The sequence below is a fragment of the Centroberyx gerrardi genome, chromosome 20 (assembly GCF_048128805.1).
Source record: "Centroberyx gerrardi isolate f3 chromosome 20, fCenGer3.hap1.cur.20231027, whole genome shotgun sequence".
Classification (NCBI taxonomy): domain Eukaryota; kingdom Metazoa; phylum Chordata; class Actinopteri; order Beryciformes; family Berycidae; genus Centroberyx; species Centroberyx gerrardi.
In genome coordinates this window covers 16,522,773-16,546,080 of record NC_136016.1, presented here as the reverse complement: position 1 = coordinate 16,546,080, position 23,308 = coordinate 16,522,773, and the positions used below count along the sequence as shown (strand labels likewise).

Here is a 23,308-nt window from a genome sequence, read left to right as displayed (position 1 = left end):
ACAAAAGTATGCATACTGTACCTTGAAATGACTTATTTAAAAGGCTGATCTCCAAGATGACATGATTTCACTATCCTTGGTAGGATGAAACTCAGATCTCCAAGCTGTGTGTCTTCTGTTTCACTTTGAGAGATGTACAAAGGAATAATGTACAAAACCTGCTTAGCTTATTTCACAATGTGCATGCTATACACATTTTTGAGCTGTGGCTGTGTTTTTTTTACACTCAAAGTCCATTGGACAAAAAACACTGTGACCATTTATCTGCACACAAACACTGTTGGATTTTGAGTTTATTAGTTTGTATGCCTGATATTGTTCATTCATTGTGATTCTTTACAAGCTGTTGACTTGTTGTGAAAATGTCAGAGACATAGTAGTTTTATATCCTCTTTTCTGTTACATCAGAAAAAAATACATGCCTTAATTACTGCCTCCAGCAGACCATCATTAATTGTTGTGGATATCATCATTACATCATTTGTTAGTACTCTATCACAATAATTATGTTCACAGGTGCCAGTCTTTTTTTGACTTTACGTTATTTATCGTCAGCAGTTCAGGAACTGATTGAATTGCACTTTTTTGACACTCAGGGATAAAACAAATCTTTAAGTGCTCACGATCCAAACACAGTGAAAGATAAAACTTGTTCAAGACACTTGAGTTCACGTTAGTTCAGTCCTTGCATCAGCTGGCTTTCCCTCCATCAAACCCTCATGTCCCTCCTCTTCTCCGACCCTCCTGAAGTGCACTCCATCTTACCCAGATGAAAGGAATAACAGTGTCAGGGAAAGAAAGAAGAGAAAACAAGACATAGAATCAGAGAGAGCCATGGGGGACCCTCAAACACAAGCCGCCAAAAACAAACGAACACAGAGAAATGGAGTGTATTTATCACCTCTTTTAATCCCCAAGCCTGGCTTTTGTTTCAACCTAAAGCAAAGCATAGCAGAGAGGGAACAAGAGAAAGGAAAACTGTCAAAGGCAACAATACAATACGATAACTGACAGTCAGTGAGACAGATGCCCAAACAAGAATTTAACCCACATTCAGTGACTGATGTGTGTGTGAAGACCAATTAAGTGCTAAGTGAAACCTTTTTAAATAGCTAATCAAGTTAATGAATATTCAGAGGGGGGTGAAGGCGTAAATGATTTAGTTCAAACTTCAAGCACTTGACTTGAAGTTTGAACTAAATCATTTATGGCTTCACCCCCCTCTTCTGGCTAAAGTTTAACTACAATCAGAGGGAGCGATCATGGCAGCGATCTGTCCGGGGAGATAGCGCAGAGCCGGATCAGAGAAGAAGCTGTGAACCCCTCTCCCTTTTCTTCTCTTCTTTCTCTCCAAAACGCAACACTACAGTAACTTTCCTCCGGATAGAAAAGAGGGGTATTCTCGCTTGAGTGTTTGCCCACATAAGCTCAGTGGGATCGCCCTCACTGTTTGTTCACGGCAACACTGCACCAATGTAAAGTAGCCCCAAAACCTTGGCCAGAGCCCCATCTGAATTTTAAGTGACCGCTTTCCCTGCACATCTCCCTCCTTTTCCTCCCTCGCTTTTGCTCTCCTCGCTCTATCAGTCCTCGTTTTTTTTACAGCTGGACATACACATATCAAGGGCCTCCTTTCTCTCCTGTGAGGCCTAGGGACAATATTTCTTATTTCCCCTCTGGCAAGACGAGCCCGCCCACTGTCACCTCACAGCTCTATATAAGAGTGCGAGAGGGGCTGATGATAAGAACTTCGTCTCAAGACAAGCCTGGCCATGCGGTGTAAAGTCCTCCTCTATGTCTACCTCCTGACTCTCATAAAGCATGGTGAGTATTGTGTCATCAACCTCACAGGCATGATAAAAAGCCTGCATTGGGCTTTTTTGTGTTTTTTTTAGGTAATGCTCTGGTTTGCGTAAACGTGAGCTGACCAGGTGGAATTGGGAAATGTAGGCATTCGGCTTTCTCAGGTGGACTCTGAATGGGAGGGTTGCAACAACGATGTTTTCTGATAATCTTATTGCAAATCAATAATGAGACCGTGTTGAGCTTGTACTGGTTTTATAAGGTGGGAGGTGACATAAGTGTAAAAGAATTGGACCTGATGGTGCATGTTGGTCATATTCAGTCATGTCAGGGTCAACATGCACCTGACCAGAATTCATGACATTTCCCTGATTTTATTTTAATAGAAAGTCAACTTCAAACTGGACCAGTTAACGACTAGGACCAGTAACGATATTGGACTATAACAGTGTAATACTATTCACATGTGCCTGCATTTTCAGAAACTAGTCGTGTAAGAGTTACTGTTTGGACATTAAATCACTTTGTATACTTTCAGAATGGAAGTTTCCATATAAGAAATCTAAAATCCATATAGGCCAATAGCATTGTCAGCCGCTTGCTTTCATTCAGTTTAAAATGTTTCGTTCCACAGTATCCAAAAATGTGGGCTCCGCACTTCATTTCTAATGGATCATTACTATTACAAACAGCGTAAAGTATATTCTTAACATTATCAACCCATAATTTTTCTTCCAAATTGAAATAATTTAGAAGCAAATGCTCTGGATTGACCTGAATGTCCTAAATTCCTCTTAAATCAGTCTAAATCCAGACCACAAGGTGAAATAAGCGTCCCCTCCTTGGTGGATCAGTCTCCTGTTTTCTGTTAATTGTGAATATTCATACTTTTATAATCAGCACTAGACAGTTAGACACTTAATCACCTTCGCATAGAGCATCAATCATGTCTGTTAAAACTCCCTCACTTGTTCTTTTCCTCCCTGTCATCCTGCTATGATCTGCCCATCTGTCACTCTTAACAAGCTGCAACATAAACACTTCAGAGAGAAAGTTTTCCATTGCTTGTCTCTATACCTGCCAACAAATATTTATTGTACTAGTTATTGATTAAGCTGATATAGCGGGGCCAGACCTAGCTGAAAGACTTTGTATTTACCCTGAAGTATGTCACAAAATTCAAGAAAGTGTGTTGAAACTTTTGACTTCAAAGACTTGAAAGGTGAGAATGTGAAATGGAAATTTTCATGAAACCCCTGACTCAAAATTCCTTATCACTATTCTTCCAGGTTTATGACATGTGCCAATATAAATAAACACAATGCTATTTGCCCAGGTCGAAAGGTATTTTATTGTTCGAATTCTATTGTTCTAATGGTAATAACTGTGCTAAAAAAAGAAGTGCAGCTGATATAGAACACTGTAGGCGAGCTGACCACATCCTCAGCTTGAGTGACACAGATGACAGCTCACGACACTTCTTAAAATACTATATGTAGGAACATTTAACTCTTGCAAAGTGTCTGTTGACCAAGCTCCACACAAACAAATAATTTAATTTTAATTTCATTTAAATTAGTTGCCCCTTTGGTTGGACAGGAATGTATTTTTGATCGACATCCTCAGCTACAGTTCAGGACCAGACTCTTCAAATCCAGCCAATAAGCCTAATATTAAAGGCTCATTTCACCAAGAGTTCATACAATCTCCTCAATATAATGTTACAGACTCTCCTTGTCCCAGTATAGACAAGGGGGCTCAGTGACTGCTGTTCAGCAAAGGCTCTTTCATTTTCTCCCCTTCCTAACACTATCTTTCTCTGCTTACAGCTTCTCCAACTGAAGTGAAGGCCAGCCCGAATACGAGTGCCATCCTCCCCTGCAATGTCACACTCCCTCCCTCTGCAGAGGGGGGTGAAATAGACGAGTCTCTCATTGAGGTCAGCTGGGTAACTAATGGCTCTGGCATTGCCTCATTCGGAGAAGCAGCGAGGGAAATAAAGGACGGCTTCAGCTGGGACACCAGTCAGTTTGTCAATGGGAACTTCTCACTGACCGTCCTGAAAGCCAGTCTCAACCTGCAGGGGGTGTATGACTGCACCGTCAGCTACAACGCCACTAAGCTGCGCTCCAGTAATGTCACTCTGAGTATCCTGGGTATGTCTTTGTTCAGTTGATGTTGGTTTTTCAGCAGTCAGTTGAGGACTGAGACATAGTTTTGGAGCTTGAACTCTTTTCCCCCCTCTTTTTCCCCAAATTTTTCTTTCTTTCCCCCTGTTTTAGCTTCCCCCACTCTCCTGATCCCTCAGCAGTGGGTGGTGTTGGAGACGGAGAGCCAGATTGAGTGTCGCGCGGACGGTTTCTACCCTCCTCCCGTCTCTTTCTCCTGGACCAGAGATGGCCGCGTGATTCGTCCTCCCCACCAGGTTGAAGGTGAACAGACTGCAGATGGCTACTACAGCGCTGTGGGCAACCTGACCTTCTACCCCTCCCAGGAGGACCAGAATGTGACCTTTGGCTGCAAGGTCGCACATGCTGGCAGTCATCAAGTCCTGGACTTCCAACTCAACATCACCTGTGAGTGACAGGACAATCTGTTTGGTCGCTATTTGTTGCACACAGGTCACATCTTATGGCACATGCCGGATATTTTAAAGGGATCAAAAGGTTGCATAATATCTTTCCCTTTGTTTTTGGGGTTTTTTTTTCTTCGGCATCTGTCTTTGGCTTACATTCTTGTGGTAAATCTGGCCATCAATCTGAATATTAGTGATTGATTGCTGTAAGTGAATTGCGATGATGACCGACAACAATTTGTGCTGCCTAATTAAGCCAACAAGATTTAAATACTTTTATCTTCACCCTCTCTTCCCTCTCCTCAGATCTCCCTGCGGTCAGACTGTCTGCCGTGCCCTCGGCCTCCCGCAGCGCTCCCCTCACTCTGTATTGTGACATTGAGGGTTTCTACCCAGAGGAAGTGTCTGTGTCCTGGCTTCAAAACGGCACCGTCCTCCCCGAGCCCCCGGGGACGGAGCAGGGCCCCGATGGGACCTACAGAACCAGGCGCTATTACACTTTGAGCCCGGAGCAGAGGGAGGAGGCCGGGCGGGTGGGGTGTGTGGTCGATCAACCTGGGGTGACACACCCAGTCCACGGCTCCGCCTACCTGGAAGAACTGGACCCACCAGGTTAGATTTACATTTGATTTGACTGGTCGAAATAACCCATGAGATAAAATGTTGTTATGCTCTTATGGGGTTCATACTGTAATGCTTCCTCAAGAACATACTACTAGTGCTACTGCTAATAGTAATAATGTAGTGGCAGTAGAAGTAATAGTAGCAGAGGAAATAGTAGTAGTAGTAGTAGTAGAAGAGGAAGTAGTGGGATTGTTGTGGTAAGGTCTAGGAATCTCGCCCAGCTCCCTTCTCTCTTTCTGTTCCCTCTCAGATAAAGATCCAGTGCTGACTAAATCAGCCAAAGCATCTGTCGCTCTGATGTGCATCTCTCTGGTTCTGGTCTTCCTGCTCTGCTTCGGCTTTTCATGGAGGAGAAGGGATGGTGAGTCAGATCCTGCCATGCCATGAAACCAACAGTATGCGCAATATATTGAACAGTGGAATTCATCGGCACTAGGTCCAAAAGGCTGTGAGGAAAATGTGCTGAACCTGAATACTGAACCGCATGCATAGCTTGCGTAGCTTGAGCAACCCCTGTAAATATTGCACAATGCCTGCCGCCCCACCTCTTTTTTCTCACTGACTCTTGTTATTCCCTCTATCTCTCTCCCCCTCGCCCTGCCTCAGAAAAACAGAAGTCTCTGAATGTATCAGGGGTCATCCTCCCTCCGCGGGTGATTGTGGGTCACAAGGGCAGGGTGACAGTGAGCATCGAGGGCAGGAGGGTGGACCGGGTCCAGACTGCATGGTTCCTCAATGACACCCCTATCTCCGACACCTCATTCACAGGTAGGAGGGCCACAAAATATCCAGATAATCAGAGGTACTAATGAATAATCGATTCAGGAAGACAGGGATTGGGAAATGTATTTGGATTCATTTCATTAGAATACTTTAAATACAGAGCAGTGGCAAATGAATGATAACACATGAAATAGCAGTGTGACTTAACTGTCTGCTTTGTATTTCTGCTCCTGAGACTTACTGTGTTTTCTCTTTTACACTTTAATGCTGCTAACAAATAACAACCTAACGCACATAGGACCCTCCAAAACTAACTTTAACTGCCTCTATAACCCCCTAACCACCATCCATCTGCCCTACGGTCTCACTCTCACCTCCCCAGTGTCGGAGAAGGGTCCTCTCCTGCCCTCCAGAGACGAGATGGGTTACTACAAGCTGCACACCCAGGGGCCGCTGCACTCCTCAGGAACCGGCACCCAGCAGCTGCTCTCCTCGCTCACCTTCATCCCCCGCATCTCACTCCACAAGGGCGCCGTGTTTAAGTGTCAGGTGTCCTACATAGGGAAGGACAAGGTGGTGGTGGAGAGGGTGTCGGAGAAGTTTACAATTCTAGGTGAGGAAAGATTGTCTCTTGTCCGCTTGGCCTGCTGTAGCTGTGATAATGATTATCACAAATACTATAACTGAATTTTCTGTCAACGTTTTCTTTCAGCTGCCCCAGAAGTGTCTGAAATTCAGCTAGCGGAGACAGCGGATGACTCAGGTACAGCAAACAGTAGATCCTCCTGTCATGGTTCTATAAAAAGTGCTTCCCCTCTTAATTCTATATCCCTCCAATTTCTCTCCTCCAGATATCATCTCCCTGACCGTCCAGGCCTCCCACTTCCACCCAGACATCATCACCTTCCGCTGGTTCTGCCAGGGCGGCGAGCTGAGCCCCGTGGCCTCCCAGGCCCTGTCCTCCCCTCGACCTGACGCTGAGGGCTTCTTCTCAGCCTCCAGCCAGTGTAAGCTGCCCCGCAGCGAGCTGGAGAAGGGAGGCACCAAGGTGTGGGTCAGCGTCCACCACATCGCCCTCAAACAGCCGGTCACCCGCGAGACCAGAGGTGAGAGGGAGGCTGAATCTGGAGTAGAGAGTAGACAACGAGAGTAACAAAGGGAAAAATCTGTATTAGAGTATGTAGAGTATTGATAGAGTAGAGAAGAGTGTAATATTTATAAGTTGTATAGGCATAGAGGGTCATTCCTACACTGGAACGCGGTAAATCATAGGTATCTAGGTATATAGGTATTTATTATTGTCCTTACTTACCTATTTTTATCTTTCTTTTTTTCTTTTTTTGCTTGTAATTGTTTTAATCCATTTATTTTACTGTATGTAAAGCATGTTGAGTTGCATTCTGTGTATGAATGGTGCTATAAAAATTAAGTTATTATTGTTATTATTATGTCGATGCCTTGTATCTTGCATGTTTAAGCAAGACGGGAGAAAGAAAGATTAATTCTCCACCCGATTCCCAATAGGTTTCATCAAGAGGCCGTGCGTGTCGGAGATCGTCAGCTCCACCTCTTCCCCCGATCAACCTTTGACCCTGGGATGTGACATCACAGGCTTCTACCCTCCCAACCTGTCAGTCACCTGGCTGAAGCTGAGAGAGGGAGAGCAAGACGACCGAGAGGAGGAAGTGATGGAGGGAGGAGAGGTGTGGGGTCCCATACAGACGCATCCCAGACTCTACCGGGCTACAGCCACTCTGAGAAGAAGGGGAACAAATCAGGAGAAAAAAGAGAGGGGGGGAGGGATTGTGTGTAGAGTGGAGCACTGTTCACTACTCGAGCCTATTGAGAGACACTGGAGAAATATCGACATTGGTATGAATCATTACAAGTCAATAACTTTCTATATTGTGATAAAATCCTCTGTTGAATATTCCATGTTCCTCCCTTGGTCTATGGATAAAAATCAGACAAATCCTCCCATGTTTCAACTCTCATTCACACACACTTTCTCTCTTTTCCTCTCCCTTAGCTGCTCCCTCCATTCCTCCATCTCTCTCGGTCTGTTGGAGCAGCGAAGGCGTCGGTGTGTTCTCTCTCCTGCTGAAGGGAGGGCACCCCAGGGTCAAATTACTCTGGGCAGCGGGTGGACACACCCTGTCGCCGCTGGTGTCCAACGAGACGGAGGAGATAGGAGATGATGGACAGAGGGAGCTGAGGAGCGTGTGCGCCCTGGAGAGGTCCACAAGCCGGCCGAGTCGGACGGACAAACAGCTGGAGAGACAGAGGAATGGACATGCAATAAGTATTTGTCTTTAACTTACCACCAATATGTTCATATCTTTATTCTGGCTTAAACGATAAACTGATTTTGTAATTCTGTGACTCTTTTGTAACTTTCTGTGTCTGCGTTTCTCTGCAGAAACAAAAGCTGCTGTCACAGACCCTGACGCTGAAGGAATTGAATACATCGATGAAAAGGTGGATGGGGAGAATAACAACATTGAGAGGGGAGAGGAAATGAAGACAGAGGAGGAAGATGAGAGTGACAAAGAGAGGGAGGAAGAGTCAGGCGCACTGCACATAAACAGAGTCAACCTGAGGAGGGGCCCCAGAGGAGATGAGGGAGCGAGACTGAGAGTGTGTGTGGAGATCACACACCCGGCACTCCAGCTGCCTGTTTACCGAACATGGACAGGTACAACACCGCTGTGCCATGAGCAACTATAACAATTCACTCTGCTAGTAAATATAACAATATATCTGTCACTGAAACATCATTTTTGCTATATAATGTAACCCTTCCTAAACTGGAGCATACACATTCACATCATCTGCAGATTGGAGTTTTAATTGAGTTGAGTTAAAACTCAGTGGGCGGAGCCAAAGATCTACAGTATAAGTAAGTAGACTCAAGCCAACTGAAAAAGGCGAGGAGGAAAATAATAATAATAAATAATGAAGCCTAGCACTCTTGTTACTAACTGAAAAAATGCAATCTAGCAATGCCAAGTTATCTATATTAGCTATTTAGCCTAGCTGACCATCCAAGTACACCACACAGCCATCTTGGTGGGAAAGTAACAGGTGATTGTAATAAATTAGGTAATCAAATGACAGCCACAGCCAATGAGCTGTGTGTATAGTAAAGCACCATATTGATAGAAATGCATGTGACATCATGGGAATATTATGAATACAGAGACAGTACTTTGGCCTGTAGCTGTCTTGGTAAGCTAGTTAGCTATAGCCTGCTGACCTTCCAAGCTCATGAATGCCATGATCATGACAGAATGAAAAAAGTTGTTGCCATTTATATTTTTTGTTTATATTTTGATCAGAATTCCTTGTTTGCCATTCAAGTTTTGTGAATTGTAGCAGTGGTTCGCACTCATAACAGTCTGTAGGCTAAATTACTTCTGACATCTTTTATTAAAGATGGGGCAGGGAAGGAAAAACACAGACTTTTTGGCTCAAGGCGTTCTTCAGTGTGTAAACTGAGTGCAAAACACAGCTACAAGTCTCAAATGATCGTACTTGGTTACAAACACCAAACAAAGTTAACATAACAATGGACCTGGTTGAGTGTGATGGTACTGCCTCTCTCTAAGCTCTTGGCGTTCAAGTTTGCCAGTTAACTAAAAGACTGTGGTTCTTTGGCTCCGCCCATTGAGGTTTAATTCAGCCAATACGACTATTTCTGCCTCCAGAGCAGCTCTGCCTCTGAGATATGTTGGTAGAACTAAACCACCAGTCTGCCACACAACTGGCCACAACAGGAAGTTTGTGAATGTTTTCATGGTCTCTTTCAGAACCCAACGAGGAAGTGTCATCTGCCTGAACCACCAGCTGTCTGCACAGTGCCTGTTTCTGTCATAGTTCTACAGTAGATGTAAAGTACTGGTCATGTTTTTAGGATATCAAACTGTCTTTTATGTGGTCAAAATGTGTGGTTTTACTTTCATCATTTTTGGTCTTTATTTATTACTTTATGTTCTTAATCTGTCATCCATGCTTTCTCTTCCAGCTCTTTGATTTTTATAAATGTATTCATATTTTTGTACAAAGTATATTTACGATATTAATCCAATCCTGTGGGGTTTTTTCAAAATCAGCATTTTGACAATAAAATTTTGATTCCCTTTTTAGAAAGATTTTCCCTTGTCTTGAGTTTTTGTCCATATGAAAATGACTCATCAAGCAAATGTGCAAGTTAGCCTCTGGCCTACATACTGGTGTAGCTCTGTTCAGTTCAGTTCAGATCTGTTGTTGGTAAGCCACTGCTTCTGACATGAGTTCTCATTTCAAAGAATAGTTCCGTCTTTTTTTGTACACTGACCACAGTGTTATAACCTCACACACTGCAGTCTTAAGCTGTTGCAAGGCTTTCTATTCTGTGAACCTTTCTATTCTGTGAACCTTTCTATTCTGTGGAGCTTTCTACATTGTGAAGCTGTCTGCTCTGTGTTAACTGAGCAATTAAGCTATTATTTACTTTACAACTTCCTCTCAAATTATATTTCCTCCATGGCTGTGCTGTTTGTGGAAGTTAGGTCGGGGGGGGGCTGCCCTGCAAAATGAAGACTATTTCACAGACTTATAATTTAGAGTAGAGCAATGAATTTGGCCGAATAAGAATTCCCATACTGACCGCTAATATTTACAATAGAACATTAGCATCATAGGCCTATCTATGCCTCCCATAGCATAGATAGGTAGGTAGGTAGGTAGGTAGGTAGGTAGGCCTATAATGATTTAGGCTATACAAAATAAATATTTTTTTAAAACAGAAATATTCTCAGATGGGACGTCCTGACGCAAATTCTTCCCAGATGAGAGTTGCCACTGTTGGTTAATTGTCATGAATCCCCGCTGCACATAACTAATCTCGTGTCAATGAATTATCAACACTGAAATCTGAAACCGATGATATTTGTATTGTGGCCTGCATATCCGCACATTTGCAACACATTACGTGCAGGGGCGACCGAGCTGCGCGTTAATCATCCTCTTCCTCATATTGATGCACCGGACATCTCTTTATAAGGAACTTCAGAGTGCTTATCAGCTGAAACCTCCAAGCGTTGTCGCGTTTTCATGTCAGATGCCAAATGTTTTGCTGCCGTATTTCTGATTCGTGCTCACTGGGAAAATTAAGTTGACAAGCAATCCGTTTTGTCAGAGTGTCAGACAGTCAACGGACACGAAGTGACACAAGGAGATGGATCCTCCAGGTCCGTTTTCCAGGGCCGAGAGAAGTTTCTGGACAGTTTGGGTGAGCTGAAAGAAAACATCTAATGAGATAACAGATAACTGCTGCAGGTGTCATTTGAAAAGTAATTTCTCTCTCTCTCTCTCCCTCCCTCTGTGAGTGTGTGTGAATGTCTCTCTCTCTCTCTCTCTCTCTCTCTCTCTCTCTCTCTCTCTCTCTCTCTCTCTCTCTCTCTCTCTCTCTCTTGTTCCCTCTCTATTCAATTCAAATTCATATCTGCTTTATTGGCGTGACAGAAAGAATCTATGTTGTCACAGCATTTGCAAAGGATACAGATAAACAAATAAATAATTATACAGATTCTGCACATATCAGCAATAGCATGTGAATATAAAAGTAATCATTATAGTACAATAAGATACAGGATATAAAATCAATATATTCAATACAATTGAAGTCAATGTATAAGACATTGGAAGGTTTGCAACAACTTTCAATGTTGTTGCAAACCTTGCAACAACATTGAAAGTTTTTTCCCAATAACACCCAATAACACTTTGAGCTTTTCTTAGTAAATCAAATGTTGGGGTGTTAGGCATAATGGCAGATAGGTGCACATCTCTGACTTCCTTATATTTTATACAGGACATCAGGAAGTGACTCTCTGTCTCTATTTCTCCTTCATGGCACTGGAAGCAGATTCTGTCTTCCGTGGCCAGCCACGTCTTTCTGTGTCGTCCGTTTTCAATGGCCAGGATATGGTCACTGACCCTGTACTTTGCTAGAGTTTTTTCTCAGTTTACTGTCCTTTATTTTCATAAGATAATCTGCAATTTCATATTTTCTATGCAGATCATCATAACATTTCAATTTGTTTATTCTTTTATTTTCATTTTGCCAATAGCTGATGTTGTCAATTTTGATATTCATTTCAATTTGTTTAAACACTTTTATTTTGGGAGTAGTTTATATCCACAGTATTTTTCAGGCTCAGTTGATGTAAGGGGTCACTCTCTGGGCAGGAGCCATTACACTGAAAGGCAGCATGTTGTAAAGAGTTTGGATCTAATTTGGTCTCTCTCTCTCTCTCTCTCTCTCTCTCTCTCTCTCTCTCTCTCTCTCTCTCTCTCTCTCTCTCTCTCTCTCTCTCTCTCTCTCTCTCTCCCTCAATTCAATTCAATTCAATTCAAATTTGCTTTATTGGCATGAATGTCACAACAACAATATTGCTAAAGCATCAAGAATCAATGAAACAAAATAATATTAACACAACATTAAGATTGATACATATTAATTATATATGTATAGTATCCTATGCATGTATTTGTGTGTGAGTGCTGATGAGGGGTTTATGTTTAGGGAAGGATGAAGGGGTACAGTAGCCATATTGAAATGAATCCCCAGTTAACAGTAATGTTATGGATCGTATAGGAAGAGAATAATTCATTCAGTGACCGTCTCCCCAATTACATTTCAAAAGATCACATCATACTGTGTGTGTGTGTGTGTCACATCTCCTCAACCACCAGCTCACCCTGCCATGCATAACAAAAGACTGCCGCCGACATCCAAACACACACACACACACACACACACACACACACACACACACACACACACACACACTCACACTCACAGCTGTAAGTGTTAGTGCTGGCAAGAAACGGCTTCTGTACACCGTATCATGGCAACTTCACTTTGGAAACTTCCATTGGCCAGGTGTTTCTGTGGTAACATGAGGGAGAGAGGGAGAGAGAGAGAGTGAGAGAGAGAGAGAGAGAGAGAGAGAGATAGATAGATAGATAGATAGATAGATAGATGGAGAGACACACACACACACATACTGTGTGTGTGTGTGTGTGTGTGTGTGTGCGAGCGAATGCATGCGCGTGCTGTGTGTGTCTAGGTCACTCACTGTTCCTCAGGATGTGGCATGTTGATACATATTGGGCAGCAAGATATGCCCTGTCTCCTTCTCCTAGGAGTATTTTTAATTTTGAGAGGTCATTAAGCTCTTTGAAATTACAGAGTTGAACTTGTTAAAGTTCAACTCTGTAAAGTGTTAATGTTTTACATTGTAGGAGGAAGTGCATCTCTGTCTCAGCCTCATCTGTCGAACAGTGACCACATATTCTGTTTTCTTTTGGATTGCCATGATTTTTTGTGTCGTCCTTTTTCGATTGCCAATTTGTGGTCACTGAGCCTGTACTTGGTTAGGATCTGTCTCTGCTTTCTATCTCTGACAGTAGAGAGATATTGTGCCAATTCATAATCTCTTTTTAGGGCCAGATAACATTCTAATCTTCTCTCTCTCTCTTTCTCTCTCTCTCTCTCTCTCTCTCAGAACTATATATCAGAAGCTGTGACCAGGTTCTTCAGGCCAGAGGCTGCTAACACAGGCAACAATGACACAAACTCGGTCCAGGAGTCCACAGCTGACAGTGAGCCTGGTAACGTAAATAGTGCAGAGAGTGACATCAGGGGAGGGGGAGGAGATGAGGAACAGGCAACTCTTACAACAGCTTCTGTGGTTGACTCATCGCGACCAATTGTTGCCTGGGAACTTTGCAATATCGACATCAGCTTAGGGCCTGACAAAGAAAACATGCAATACATAACACCGTTCAACAGAGGGAGTGATGGCCCTGCATCTGAAGAAGGTGAGGGTATGAGAGAGGAACAGGTTGCCCAAACGGGAAATGAAGACACAGGACTGCTCATCACCAAAGATGTGGGAGCAAAGGAAGAGGAAGAAGAAAAAAACAGTGATGAGAATTTTTACCTTTTTGAGAGAGTTAGGACCAGGACCCAGGAGCTTGAGGAGTATGAACAGCATGAGAACATCAGGTCACCAAATCTTACAGATGATGCAGTGAGTGAAGACATGGGGGAAACTGGTCCTGAGGAGGAGATTGATGCAGCATTGATACCTGATGATCAACAGATAGTTGATGAAACCATGAGAAATTTCCAGGTCAGGGATCAGGAAGAGGACAAGGAAATTATCCTTGGGGATGAACCAGGAGATGTCAAAGATCCTTTTATTGTTGGTAGTTTGGGAGCAGAAGAAATTGGAGGCAAATTGTGCATGTTCACAGAAATGAGTCCAGAGGAGGAGGATAACATGTACGTAGAAGAGTTGCAGAAGAATGAGGCAGATGCAGGGGCAACATATGAAGCATCTATGAGAGAAGAAACTGAGAGTAGTGATGACGTATTACAGCTGGCCCATCTCAATATCACAACCAATATTAGCAGTAGCACTGAAGCTGGCCATTTAATGGTGAGTGAGGATATGGAAGAGGAACAAGACTCAAAACTGAACAGCACAGGACATACTGAGAGTAGCTTTGATATGGTTGTGGAGGGGCACACTGGGATACTGTGCCTCACAAACAGTGAACTGCTACAGGCAACAGAGAAACCATTGGGTGAACCAGTGAATGACACAGTGACTCAAGCATCAGGACACTTATTGGTGGTAGAAGTGGGACGATTGGACGCATCAATGAAGACGGGCAGCCAACAGTCAGAAAAGACATTTGAGACAAATGTTGGCTCAGCAGATGAAACTGGCGGGACAGAACAAGACCTGTATGATAGGACTGAAGAGCCATCGGTTGAATTTGAATTAGATGGAGAATTATTATGTGATTCCAGAGAAGCTGATGCTGGAGAGACCGCCGGTGTGGAGGATGGACTCGTGATTGAGACGGATAAACAACATGAGGAGACAACAGCTGTAACAGCAGAGGATGTGATTGGATACTCAGATGAAACTTTGAAATTCTCTGAGACTGAATTACAGAAGATGACAGAGACAAAGTTCTCTGATGAATCAATAGACGCCATCAAGTCAGAGCAGAACAGCAGCAGCACCTCTAGTCGACCAGAAGACATTCCTGAATTTAGCTTGATGAAATCACTTGTGACCGAGCCTCAATTACCTGTGGATGACAATGTAGAACAACCAGACATAGCAATAGAAATGCAAGATGCAATGTTAGATATTGAAGAAATTGACTTCAGAGTTGAGGAGGAGGAGGCAGCAGAAAGTGAATCAGAAAACAAAAATGACACTGAAGTATTGAATCTGCAGATAGTGGAGATGGCAGCTGGATTAACCAAAGAAACGGATGGCAAAGAAAATGCTTTGATTGCAGGATCTGAATCGTCTACAGATACAAACACTGAGCCACCAATTGAGTCAATGGAGACAAAACATCAACTATCAAATGAACTACTTGAGACTACAAATGAAGAGACAATGATAGACGCTGAATTGTCTGACAGTGAGTCTGGTAATGTTAATAGTGCAGAGAGTGACATCAGTGGAGGGAAAGGAGATGAGGAACTGGCAATTCTTGCAACAGCCTCTGTGGTTGACTCATCTCCACCAGTTGTTGCCTGGGAACTTTGCAACATCGACATCAGCTTAGGATCTGGCAAAGAAAACATGCAATACATAACATCGTTCAACAGCAGAGAAGTTGAGGGTATGAGAGAGGAACAGGTTGCCCAAACAGGAGATGAAGACACAGGACTGCTCATCGCCAAAGATGCGGGAGCAAAGGAAGAGGAAGCAGAAAAAAACAGTGATGGGGAACTGTACCTTTGCATGAGGGATGGGACCAGGACTCAGGAGCTTGAGGAGTATGAAGAACATGAGAACATCAGGTCACCAAATCTTACAGATGATGCAGTGAGTGAAGACATGGGGGAAACGGGCAGAAAAACTGGTCCTGAGGAGGAGATTGACACAGCATTGATACCTGATGATCAACAGATAGTAGATGAAACCATGAGGAATTTCCAGGTCAAGGATCAGGAAGAGGACAAGGAAATGTTCCTTGAGGATCAACCAGGAGATTTCAAAGATCCATATATTGTTGGTAGTTTGGGGGCAGATGAAATTGGAGGCAAATTGTGCATGTTCACAGAAATGAGTGCAGAGGTGGAGGATAACATGTACGTAGAAGACGCAGGGAAGCAGAAGAACGAGGCAGATGCAGGGGTGACATATGAAAACAGCCTCAAGTCTAATGAGGGATTAGTGGATCCTGCAAGAGCAAGACAAGACCAGGAACTAGTAGCAATCTGTGAAGAGGTGTCAGATGAGGACAGAGATGTAAAGGAAGACCCAGGCGTTTCTTCTTCAGACGCAGCGCTACATGTTGACTTACACATGGCCTACAACAAAAGCAGCGTTGTGGCAGATGATGAGATAACTGTTGTCAGACAAGAGGAGATGATGGTTGAGAGTATGGAAAGAACTGCAAACAATAAAGTTGAAGATCAGAAAGAGGAGGAGGATGGGAGCATAGTGGTTGAGAGGGAGCAGGGCGTTACAACTGAAGAAGAAAATGTCAACCAGGGGGAAGCAATTGCAAACAACAAGATATTAGATAAAGGGACAGAACAGGAAGATGACATTGAAGCGGTTACAGAAGACAGCAAAGAAGAAGAACACATTGTAACTGAACATATTACATGCAGTGAAGGCTTGACACAGAATGCTACAATAGAAGTGCACAGAGATGAATTTGAAGATGGAAACCAAGATGATGAGGCTGACGACTTGGAAATGGAAACCAAACCAAGTGATGAAGATGCTGTTGAAATGAAATGTGCAGGGATTTCAGGAATATCGGAACATATCCATCACGGGACAATGAGTGACAAAAAAGCAGAAGAGGTAACGGTAGACATTCCAGTAGATGAGGGATTTGTTGGCACAGAGAAAGACAACATAGACGAAGAAAGTGAAAATGAAAAAACAGAAAGTTATATGGACAGAGCGTGTACAGTCAGTACAGTAACAGTAACAGCAAAACCTGACAGCAACAATGGAGGGGAAATAAGTGGAGAGCTCAAAAATATTTCCCTAGGGACATGCGAAGGGCCTGTTGCTGTGCCTCAGGACCTAAACTGTGTAGCATGGGAGGAAACTCGAGACGGAGTTCCTGAATACAACAATGGCCATGAGCTAGATGAAAATACAACACAAAGCTTCCTGGAAGTGGGTGATTACGAGGAAATTCAGACCACCCAATTACCAGAAGGGGTGGAGAGCAAAGAGCCTGAGAGCTTCCAAAACATTGGCAGTAGCACTGAAGCTGGCCATTTACTGATGAGTGAGCATATGGAAGAGGAACAAGACTCAAAAAGGACAGAACATACTGAGAGTAGCTTTGATATGGTTGTGGAGGGGGACACTGGGATACTGTGCCTCACAGACAATGAACTGCCATGGGAAACAGAGAAACCATTGGCTGAACCAGTGAATGACACAACGACTCAAGCATCAGGACACTTATTGGTAGAGGTGGAACGATTGGACGCATCAATGAAGACGGGCAGCCAACAGTCAGAAAAGACATTTGAGACAAATGTTGGCTCAGCAGATGAAACTGGCGGGACAGAACAAGACCTGTATGATAGGACTGAAGAGCTACTGGTTGGGTTTGAATTAGATGGAGAATTATTATGTGATTCCAGAGAAGCTGATGCTGGAGAGACCGCCAGCGTGGAGGATGGACTCTCAGACGAAACTTTGAACTTCTTTGAGACTGAATTACAGAAGATGACAGCGACAAAGCTCTCTGATGAATCAACAGACGCCATAATGTCAGAGCAGAACAGCAGCAGCACCTCTAGTCTACCAGAAGACTTTACTGAATCTAGCTTGATGAAACAGTCAGTTGAGACCGAGCCTCAATTACTTGAGGATAATAATGTAGAACTACAAGACCTAGCAATAGAATTGCAAGATGCAATGTTAGATATTGAGGAAATGGACTTCAGAGTTGGTGAGGAGAAGGCAGCAGAAAGTGAATCAGAAAACAAAAATGACACTGAAGTATTAAATCTGCAGATAGTGGAGATGGCAGCTGGATTAACCAAGGAAACAGATGAAAAAGAAAATGCTTTGATTGCAGGATCTGAATTGTCCAGAGATACAAACACTGAGCCTGCAATTGAGTCAGTGGAGACAAAACATCAACTATCAAATGAACTACTTGAGACTAGCAAAGAAGAGACAACGATTGACACCGAATTGTCTGATGATTCAATGGAAATTGAGCCCAAACCAAAAGATACAATTATGTTATCAACGGAAACAGAAATGGCAACGCATGAAATGAGAGAAAATGTGACAGAATTAGAGGAGAGTTACGCTGAAGCAGCAGGTAGCGCAGTTATTGGACATGCAAATGAGACCGACGAAGAGATACTTGACATGTGGATAGAGACGGTATTGCCAGAGGACACTGACGACAAGGAGCCTAAAATTGTCATTGAAACAGAAGAAAGTGAACCACTGGAGGAGCCAGAGGTTGGACCACAAACTGACATAGAAATACACCAATCAGATGAAGGACCAGACGAAGCTCTGCCAGTGAAGACAGAGGAGGAGAAAGAGCAATTATTGGCATTAAATGCTGGGGAATCTGGATTAGTGATTGACTCTGAAATATCTTCATCAGCAGCAGAGTCAGGATTGCTGGACCAATCCCTAGGTGAATGGAGCACAGCAAAGAACGGGGCTCAACTACTGAATTTAACTGGTACTGGATCATTTCAAGGCATCCATGGGACGTCGGATAGTATGCCAGAGTCAGCAGAGGTCTCTGAATTGTCTGCAAAACAACCTGAAGCTCAGGATGGACTGATGAAGGAAACAGCTGAGGCAGGGCAATCATTTATTGAAGAGGGACAATCCATATGTGCAATACCCGGACAGACAGGATTTCTAGGGAATCCTCCTGATTCAACAGGACCAGAGGCCAGACATAATGAGTTATCAGATAAGTCACAAGAAAAAGTGGAATCAGTGGAGAGTGAAACTGGATTACAGAGGGAGATTGATCCTGAGATAGATCCTGAGTCCGAACTAGCAAAGAAAAATGACTGGACAGAAGCTGAAGAAGTAGATGTTAAATCACTGCTTTTCGAAGTCGAGCAAGTAGAAATGAAAGAAGAGCCTCTTGAGAAGATTGTGTCAAACTCTCCAAATGAAATCAAACATTCAGGACAACATAATGAAACAGAGGAAGCAGAGTCTGTGCTTCTCGGGGAGAGAAGTGAGTCAGAGGCTTGGTTAGGGGAAGGAACTGTGTTGACAGAATCTGCTTCACAAGGGGAGACCAGTTTTGAACCCCAGGATCAGCTGTATAATTATCCCTCACTGGACAAATCACAGCCTGGGAGGTCAGAGGCGATCGCTGAATCCTTACCTGGGTTTAACGCAGAGGAGGAAGAGGAGGAAGAGGAGGAGGAGGAGGAGGAGGAGGAGGAAGAGCCACGGGTCAGTTTGCCACCAAGAGCAAAATCCGGAGATCAGGTATGATTTCTCAATTAGCATATTTAACTACTAAACCATAAATAAAATGATATGCTTCATTCAGTCATATTTACATCACACAATTGCACTCATGACCTACAGAGATGGCGTTGTAATGCCGTGAATGTGATGTTTGCTTGGTTTTTTTCCTATTGTTATGGCAGGTAGATGACTCTATATTGGACTTCAGCGCTCAAAAGTCAAGAATCGCTGTTAAAAACCGTCGTGTGAGGCCGCCAAAAGATCCCCGCACCCTCCTTCAGAGGCCCTCTGTGGATCCTACCCCCTCTGGGCGTCTGCCAGTCAAAGCCCTCGCAGGTGTGCCACTGGGAGGCTTGGGCATCGGAATAAAACTGCCAGGTAGGTCACATAACAGAAAGAAAAGACTTACTTTGTTACACTGTAACTCAAATTATTATTTATAATCGGTTAAAAATGTCATACATGTTTGTTTTCAGGATTTGGTGCTGGTTTTCCTGTTTTAAAAAAGACACAGAGGGTGGTGAAGGATGAACATGACACAGAAAGCTCCTCACAGGTACTACTAATAATTTTTGAGTGCCATGTCGTGACTTGTGTTGAAGTGTATACAGTATGTAACTGTCACATATTCAACAGAAATCTGCAACAGAGCCAGAAGAGAAGGATGATGAAGCTCCCAAACAAGAGGAGGCAGAACGCAAACCTAAATGGATGCCACCAAGACATCCAGGGTAAAAAAATATATATATATTTGACACATAAATTATCATTGTTCTATTCAGCACAGATTAAGTATCTTGTGTTGAGTGCGTTTTATGGTTCTAATATGTTTTCTCATGTTTCACCAGATTTGGAAATCCACTTATGTCTGAGCTGAAGAACAAACTGAAGAAAACCACAAAGGAGTGAGGAGACGAATTGTAATGCCTTATGTAAATTTCTGACTATACTATGTAACAGGTTTTCTTTTTTATATGTATTTATCAAACAGCTGAATACAGTGCCCATATGTTCATAATTTGAATTTCTTGCCTACCATTTTATTTTTTGTAATAAATTTTAACTGTATGGGAGTGTATTTTCTGATACATGAGTGCACAAAGTAGGAATATTAGGGTTGTTAGAACATACAAGCATCATTTGGCATCAAATCTCAGTCAGCAAAACAACAGAAGAGAGAGCTACATGGTGTATTTCTGGACTTGGGAAATTCATTTTTGCTCAGTCCCACACACACCTTTTGTTGGTAGCATTCAGTTGCTTTAAAGTAAATCTCGTTAAAGCCTATTTAACCAAGATATACAACTATGCTTCACAACATTGGACTTCATTAAAGCTTGGCAGCACCAGGCAGCAGTGTCCACAAAGGAACAAGGAGAGAAATTTTGCTACAATCACTGTTGTACGCTGAGGTGAAACAGAATGATTTTTTGTCAATGAGGGAACAGATCAAGTAGGAAAAGTAGAGGATCATGGTATTTGTCCAGATAAGAAAAGATTTCTGAACACAGCTGATGATGCTGGAGAAAAATCTTCAGAAGATATTGAGAGAGTGAGGTACTAGATGACAAATAAGATAGTAACCTAAAGAAAATCGGTATAATATTCCTATAGGGACTTGCAGTGTGTATGTGGTACTTAGTAGTGAGTTTAGAGAGACCTTACTGACTGTACTATTTTATATCCTATGACTATAATATTCCTGTGACATGTCTACATGGAGTCATAGTTTTGCTGCAATATTTGTATAGTATCCTCCTATACAAAGGTAATGCAAGGGTAGCAGCTTACAGTGACACAAGACTGATAAACAGTATTTGAGGTTAGTATTAGTATTAGATGACATTGGAAATTCTCAGTTCACACCCTCGTCGATAGGTGGCGGTAATGCCATTCTCGGAGAGGAAGTACTCAGTGAATACGTCACTCTTCGTCCGTGATTGGTTACGTTTTCTAACCAATGAGTGTGAAGAGGGTTTGCATTCAAACTAACAGCGCTTTGGAAGTGGTCGTTTCATATCTATACAGTGTTTATATTCTTTTGGAATCCAAGAACCGTTTTTTTTATTTTTTTATTTAACAGACTTAATACCTGAGCTAATGTCGATCATTTTCACCGACGTCAATCTCCATCCAGAAGTGCTCGTTTACACGGGTAAGTCAACGTTCTCGCCGTTCTGCTAGCTAACATCACCAAGCTAACATTAGCATTAACATTACCGGTAGTTAGGGTTAATTAGCAGAGATGACAGTAGCATATTTAACTAACCATCACGGTCCCCCTCTCCCCTCATTGTAGCGAAATTGTAAAAATAAAACGCTGGTAATGCGATGTTTATTAAATTGGCATCTAATATGTGTTATAGCTACGCTGAGTGTTGACTTTCCGTTGTTGACGTTAGGTTTTGGACCCAGCTGAAATTAAGATTGACGTCTGTTATTAACACATTTGGCAGCGCAGACGTCTCAGACAGCAGTCTCGATACATGACGAGCTCTCTTATGCAGAGTCAAACCAAAATCCACCAAGACCCTAATGCTGTCAGTATGGCATTCTTATCTGAGATTGCTAGACATCCTTGTAACAAGGGTGACCTATAACCAAAGTCAATGTAGGCCACAGACACTGGTGAAAATAAAGTTGGTTTCAAGAGTCCATCTTGAAAAATCTAGAAGCAGTGAGAATTAAGTGCCCGAATCGCTTATATAGTATCTTGAAAATTTCACACAGAGGTTGTGATTGCAAGCCACAAATTAATGTGTATGAAGTTGGCTTGAGCTGTTGATATTTAAAAAAAATAAAAGGTTGAATTGTACCTTTGCGCCCATTTTTGATGTTAAAATTCAGCCCCCTCAGAATCCAGTGTACTTTTTTTTTTGCATTAATCACGTTTTTTCAATCAAATTGCATCTCCTGGATAGTAGTAGTAGTAAAAATAGTATATGTAATTTATGTTTTTGGGTGTTTTTTGTTAATCAAATAACATAAACATCCATTGGTAAAGCCATTAAGTTGAAAAATGGAAGAGTCCTATAGCTAAAATGTAAAGTAAAATTGGTTTATGTCCAATTTAGATGGAGTATTAGCCTGGCAATAACAGCCATGTTGGTTCCAAATTAGTTTCAATTGTTTAGTCATATGAAATGAAAATGTTTTACATTCATATATACTCATTCAATCCACAGGTTGCAGACAAGGAGAATTTGAGAAGAGCTGCTGATACTTGTCAAGGAGTCCATGTATTGTGTCTCGTGTCAAAAAGCAAGTGTACCCCATTTATTTTGTGAGAAAGCACCAGAAGGAGTCTAACATGGCCAGTCGGGCAACTATGCAAGCATCTGTTGATAGTGATCCTGAAACACATGAGGCAGACGAATGCCGTGAAAATATTCCACCCCCCAGCGTCAGTGCCACAAGAGGCCCTTTAATGTCCAAGGTCCAAGCCGGAGATGTGGTAGAATGTTCCTCCTCACAGCCAAGTGGAGAAACTAAGCCTCTCGCTAACGGCTGCCACTTTGCAACCCCAGCTCCATATAGCAGCAACAGTGGAGGCAAAGCAAAGTCACGGATCTCCAATTTCCAATCTGCTCTAACTCCAATTTTCAAATACTTCAATCTTGGCGTGAAATGTCATAACTCAAAGTCTCCAGAGCCTTTGAGGCATGGAAAAAATCCTGATCTGAATGTGTCCTCTCTTTACCATGAGTTCACAGCAGACTGCCACAAAGAAATTGAAATCCTCCGCCAATGTCCTGTCACAGGGTTCTCCACTGCTCGACCAGGGTTCTCTTCTGCCCGACCATCAAGTCAAATGAATCCTCCTGTGTTCATGCTGGAAGATGATATATGTCCAGAGATTAGTCTCTTGGATGTTACAGTTGATACCACTACGCCAGTGACTCGGTCCACTGTAAGTTCTCCTCATATCCTGCCTGAGACTTCTGTATCTTTGAGGGACATGGCCACTAAGCCAGAGGAGGTTGTTGATACAAATCCAGACTTGGAGATGGGCTCTACTCTAACCTTGAAGTCTGAGATGAGTTCAGTG

The 23,308-nt window shown here is 42.8% G+C and overlaps 2 protein-coding genes across 2 annotated transcripts; both read left to right on the top strand.

Annotated features, from left to right (window-relative positions):
• Positions 1–1,772: 1,772 nt before the first annotated feature.
• Positions 1,773–9,790, top strand: LOC139928828 (uncharacterized). The gene is made up of 11 exons (XM_071921512.2): positions 1,773–1,824; positions 3,633–3,959; positions 4,086–4,379; positions 4,685–4,990; positions 5,253–5,363; positions 5,609–5,770; positions 6,108–6,338; positions 6,532–6,831; positions 7,250–7,597; positions 8,145–8,420; positions 9,535–9,790. The coding sequence occupies exons 1-11, from the start codon at positions 1,773–1,775 to the stop codon at positions 9,561–9,563; spliced, it is 2,436 nt and encodes an 811-aa protein (XP_071777613.1). The 3' UTR covers positions 9,564–9,790.
• A 1,058-nt stretch (positions 9,791–10,848) lies between these two features.
• LOC139928820 (uncharacterized) lies at positions 10,849–20,331 on the top strand. The gene is made up of 7 exons (XM_078290827.1): positions 10,849–10,997; positions 13,279–17,793; positions 18,187–19,278; positions 19,443–19,638; positions 19,737–19,816; positions 19,897–19,991; positions 20,109–20,331. Exons 1-7 carry the CDS (start codon positions 10,944–10,946, stop codon positions 20,167–20,169), a joined length of 6,093 nt encoding a protein of 2,030 aa, XP_078146953.1. The 5' UTR covers positions 10,849–10,943; the 3' UTR covers positions 20,170–20,331.
• The last annotated feature ends 2,977 nt before the right edge of the window (positions 20,332–23,308 follow it).

What these genes read in the sequence shown, in the direction of transcription:
- LOC139928828 (XM_071921512.2), top strand. Translation starts at nt 1,773, where the DNA reads ATGCGGTGTAAAGTCCTCCTCTATGTCTACCTCCTGACTCTCATAAAG. An exon ending in GGAAGAACTGGACCCACCAG is followed by an intron (nt 4,991 to 5,252) that starts GTTAGATTTACA and finishes GTTCCCTCTCAG; the next exon opens with ATAAAGATCCAGTGCTGACT. An exon ending in CTGGAGAAATATCGACATTG is followed by an intron (nt 7,598 to 8,144) that starts GTATGAATCATT and finishes GTTTCTCTGCAG; the next exon opens with AAACAAAAGCTGCTGTCACA.
- LOC139928820 (XM_078290827.1), top strand. Translation starts at nt 10,944, where the DNA reads ATGGATCCTCCAGGTCCGTTTTCCAGGGCCGAGAGAAGTTTCTGGACA. An exon ending in AAAACAAAAATGACACTGAA is followed by an intron (nt 17,794 to 18,186) that starts GTATTAAATCTG and finishes ATGTGGATAGAG; the next exon opens with ACGGTATTGCCAGAGGACAC. An exon ending in GAGCAAAATCCGGAGATCAG is followed by an intron (nt 19,279 to 19,442) that starts GTATGATTTCTC and finishes TTGTTATGGCAG; the next exon opens with GTAGATGACTCTATATTGGA.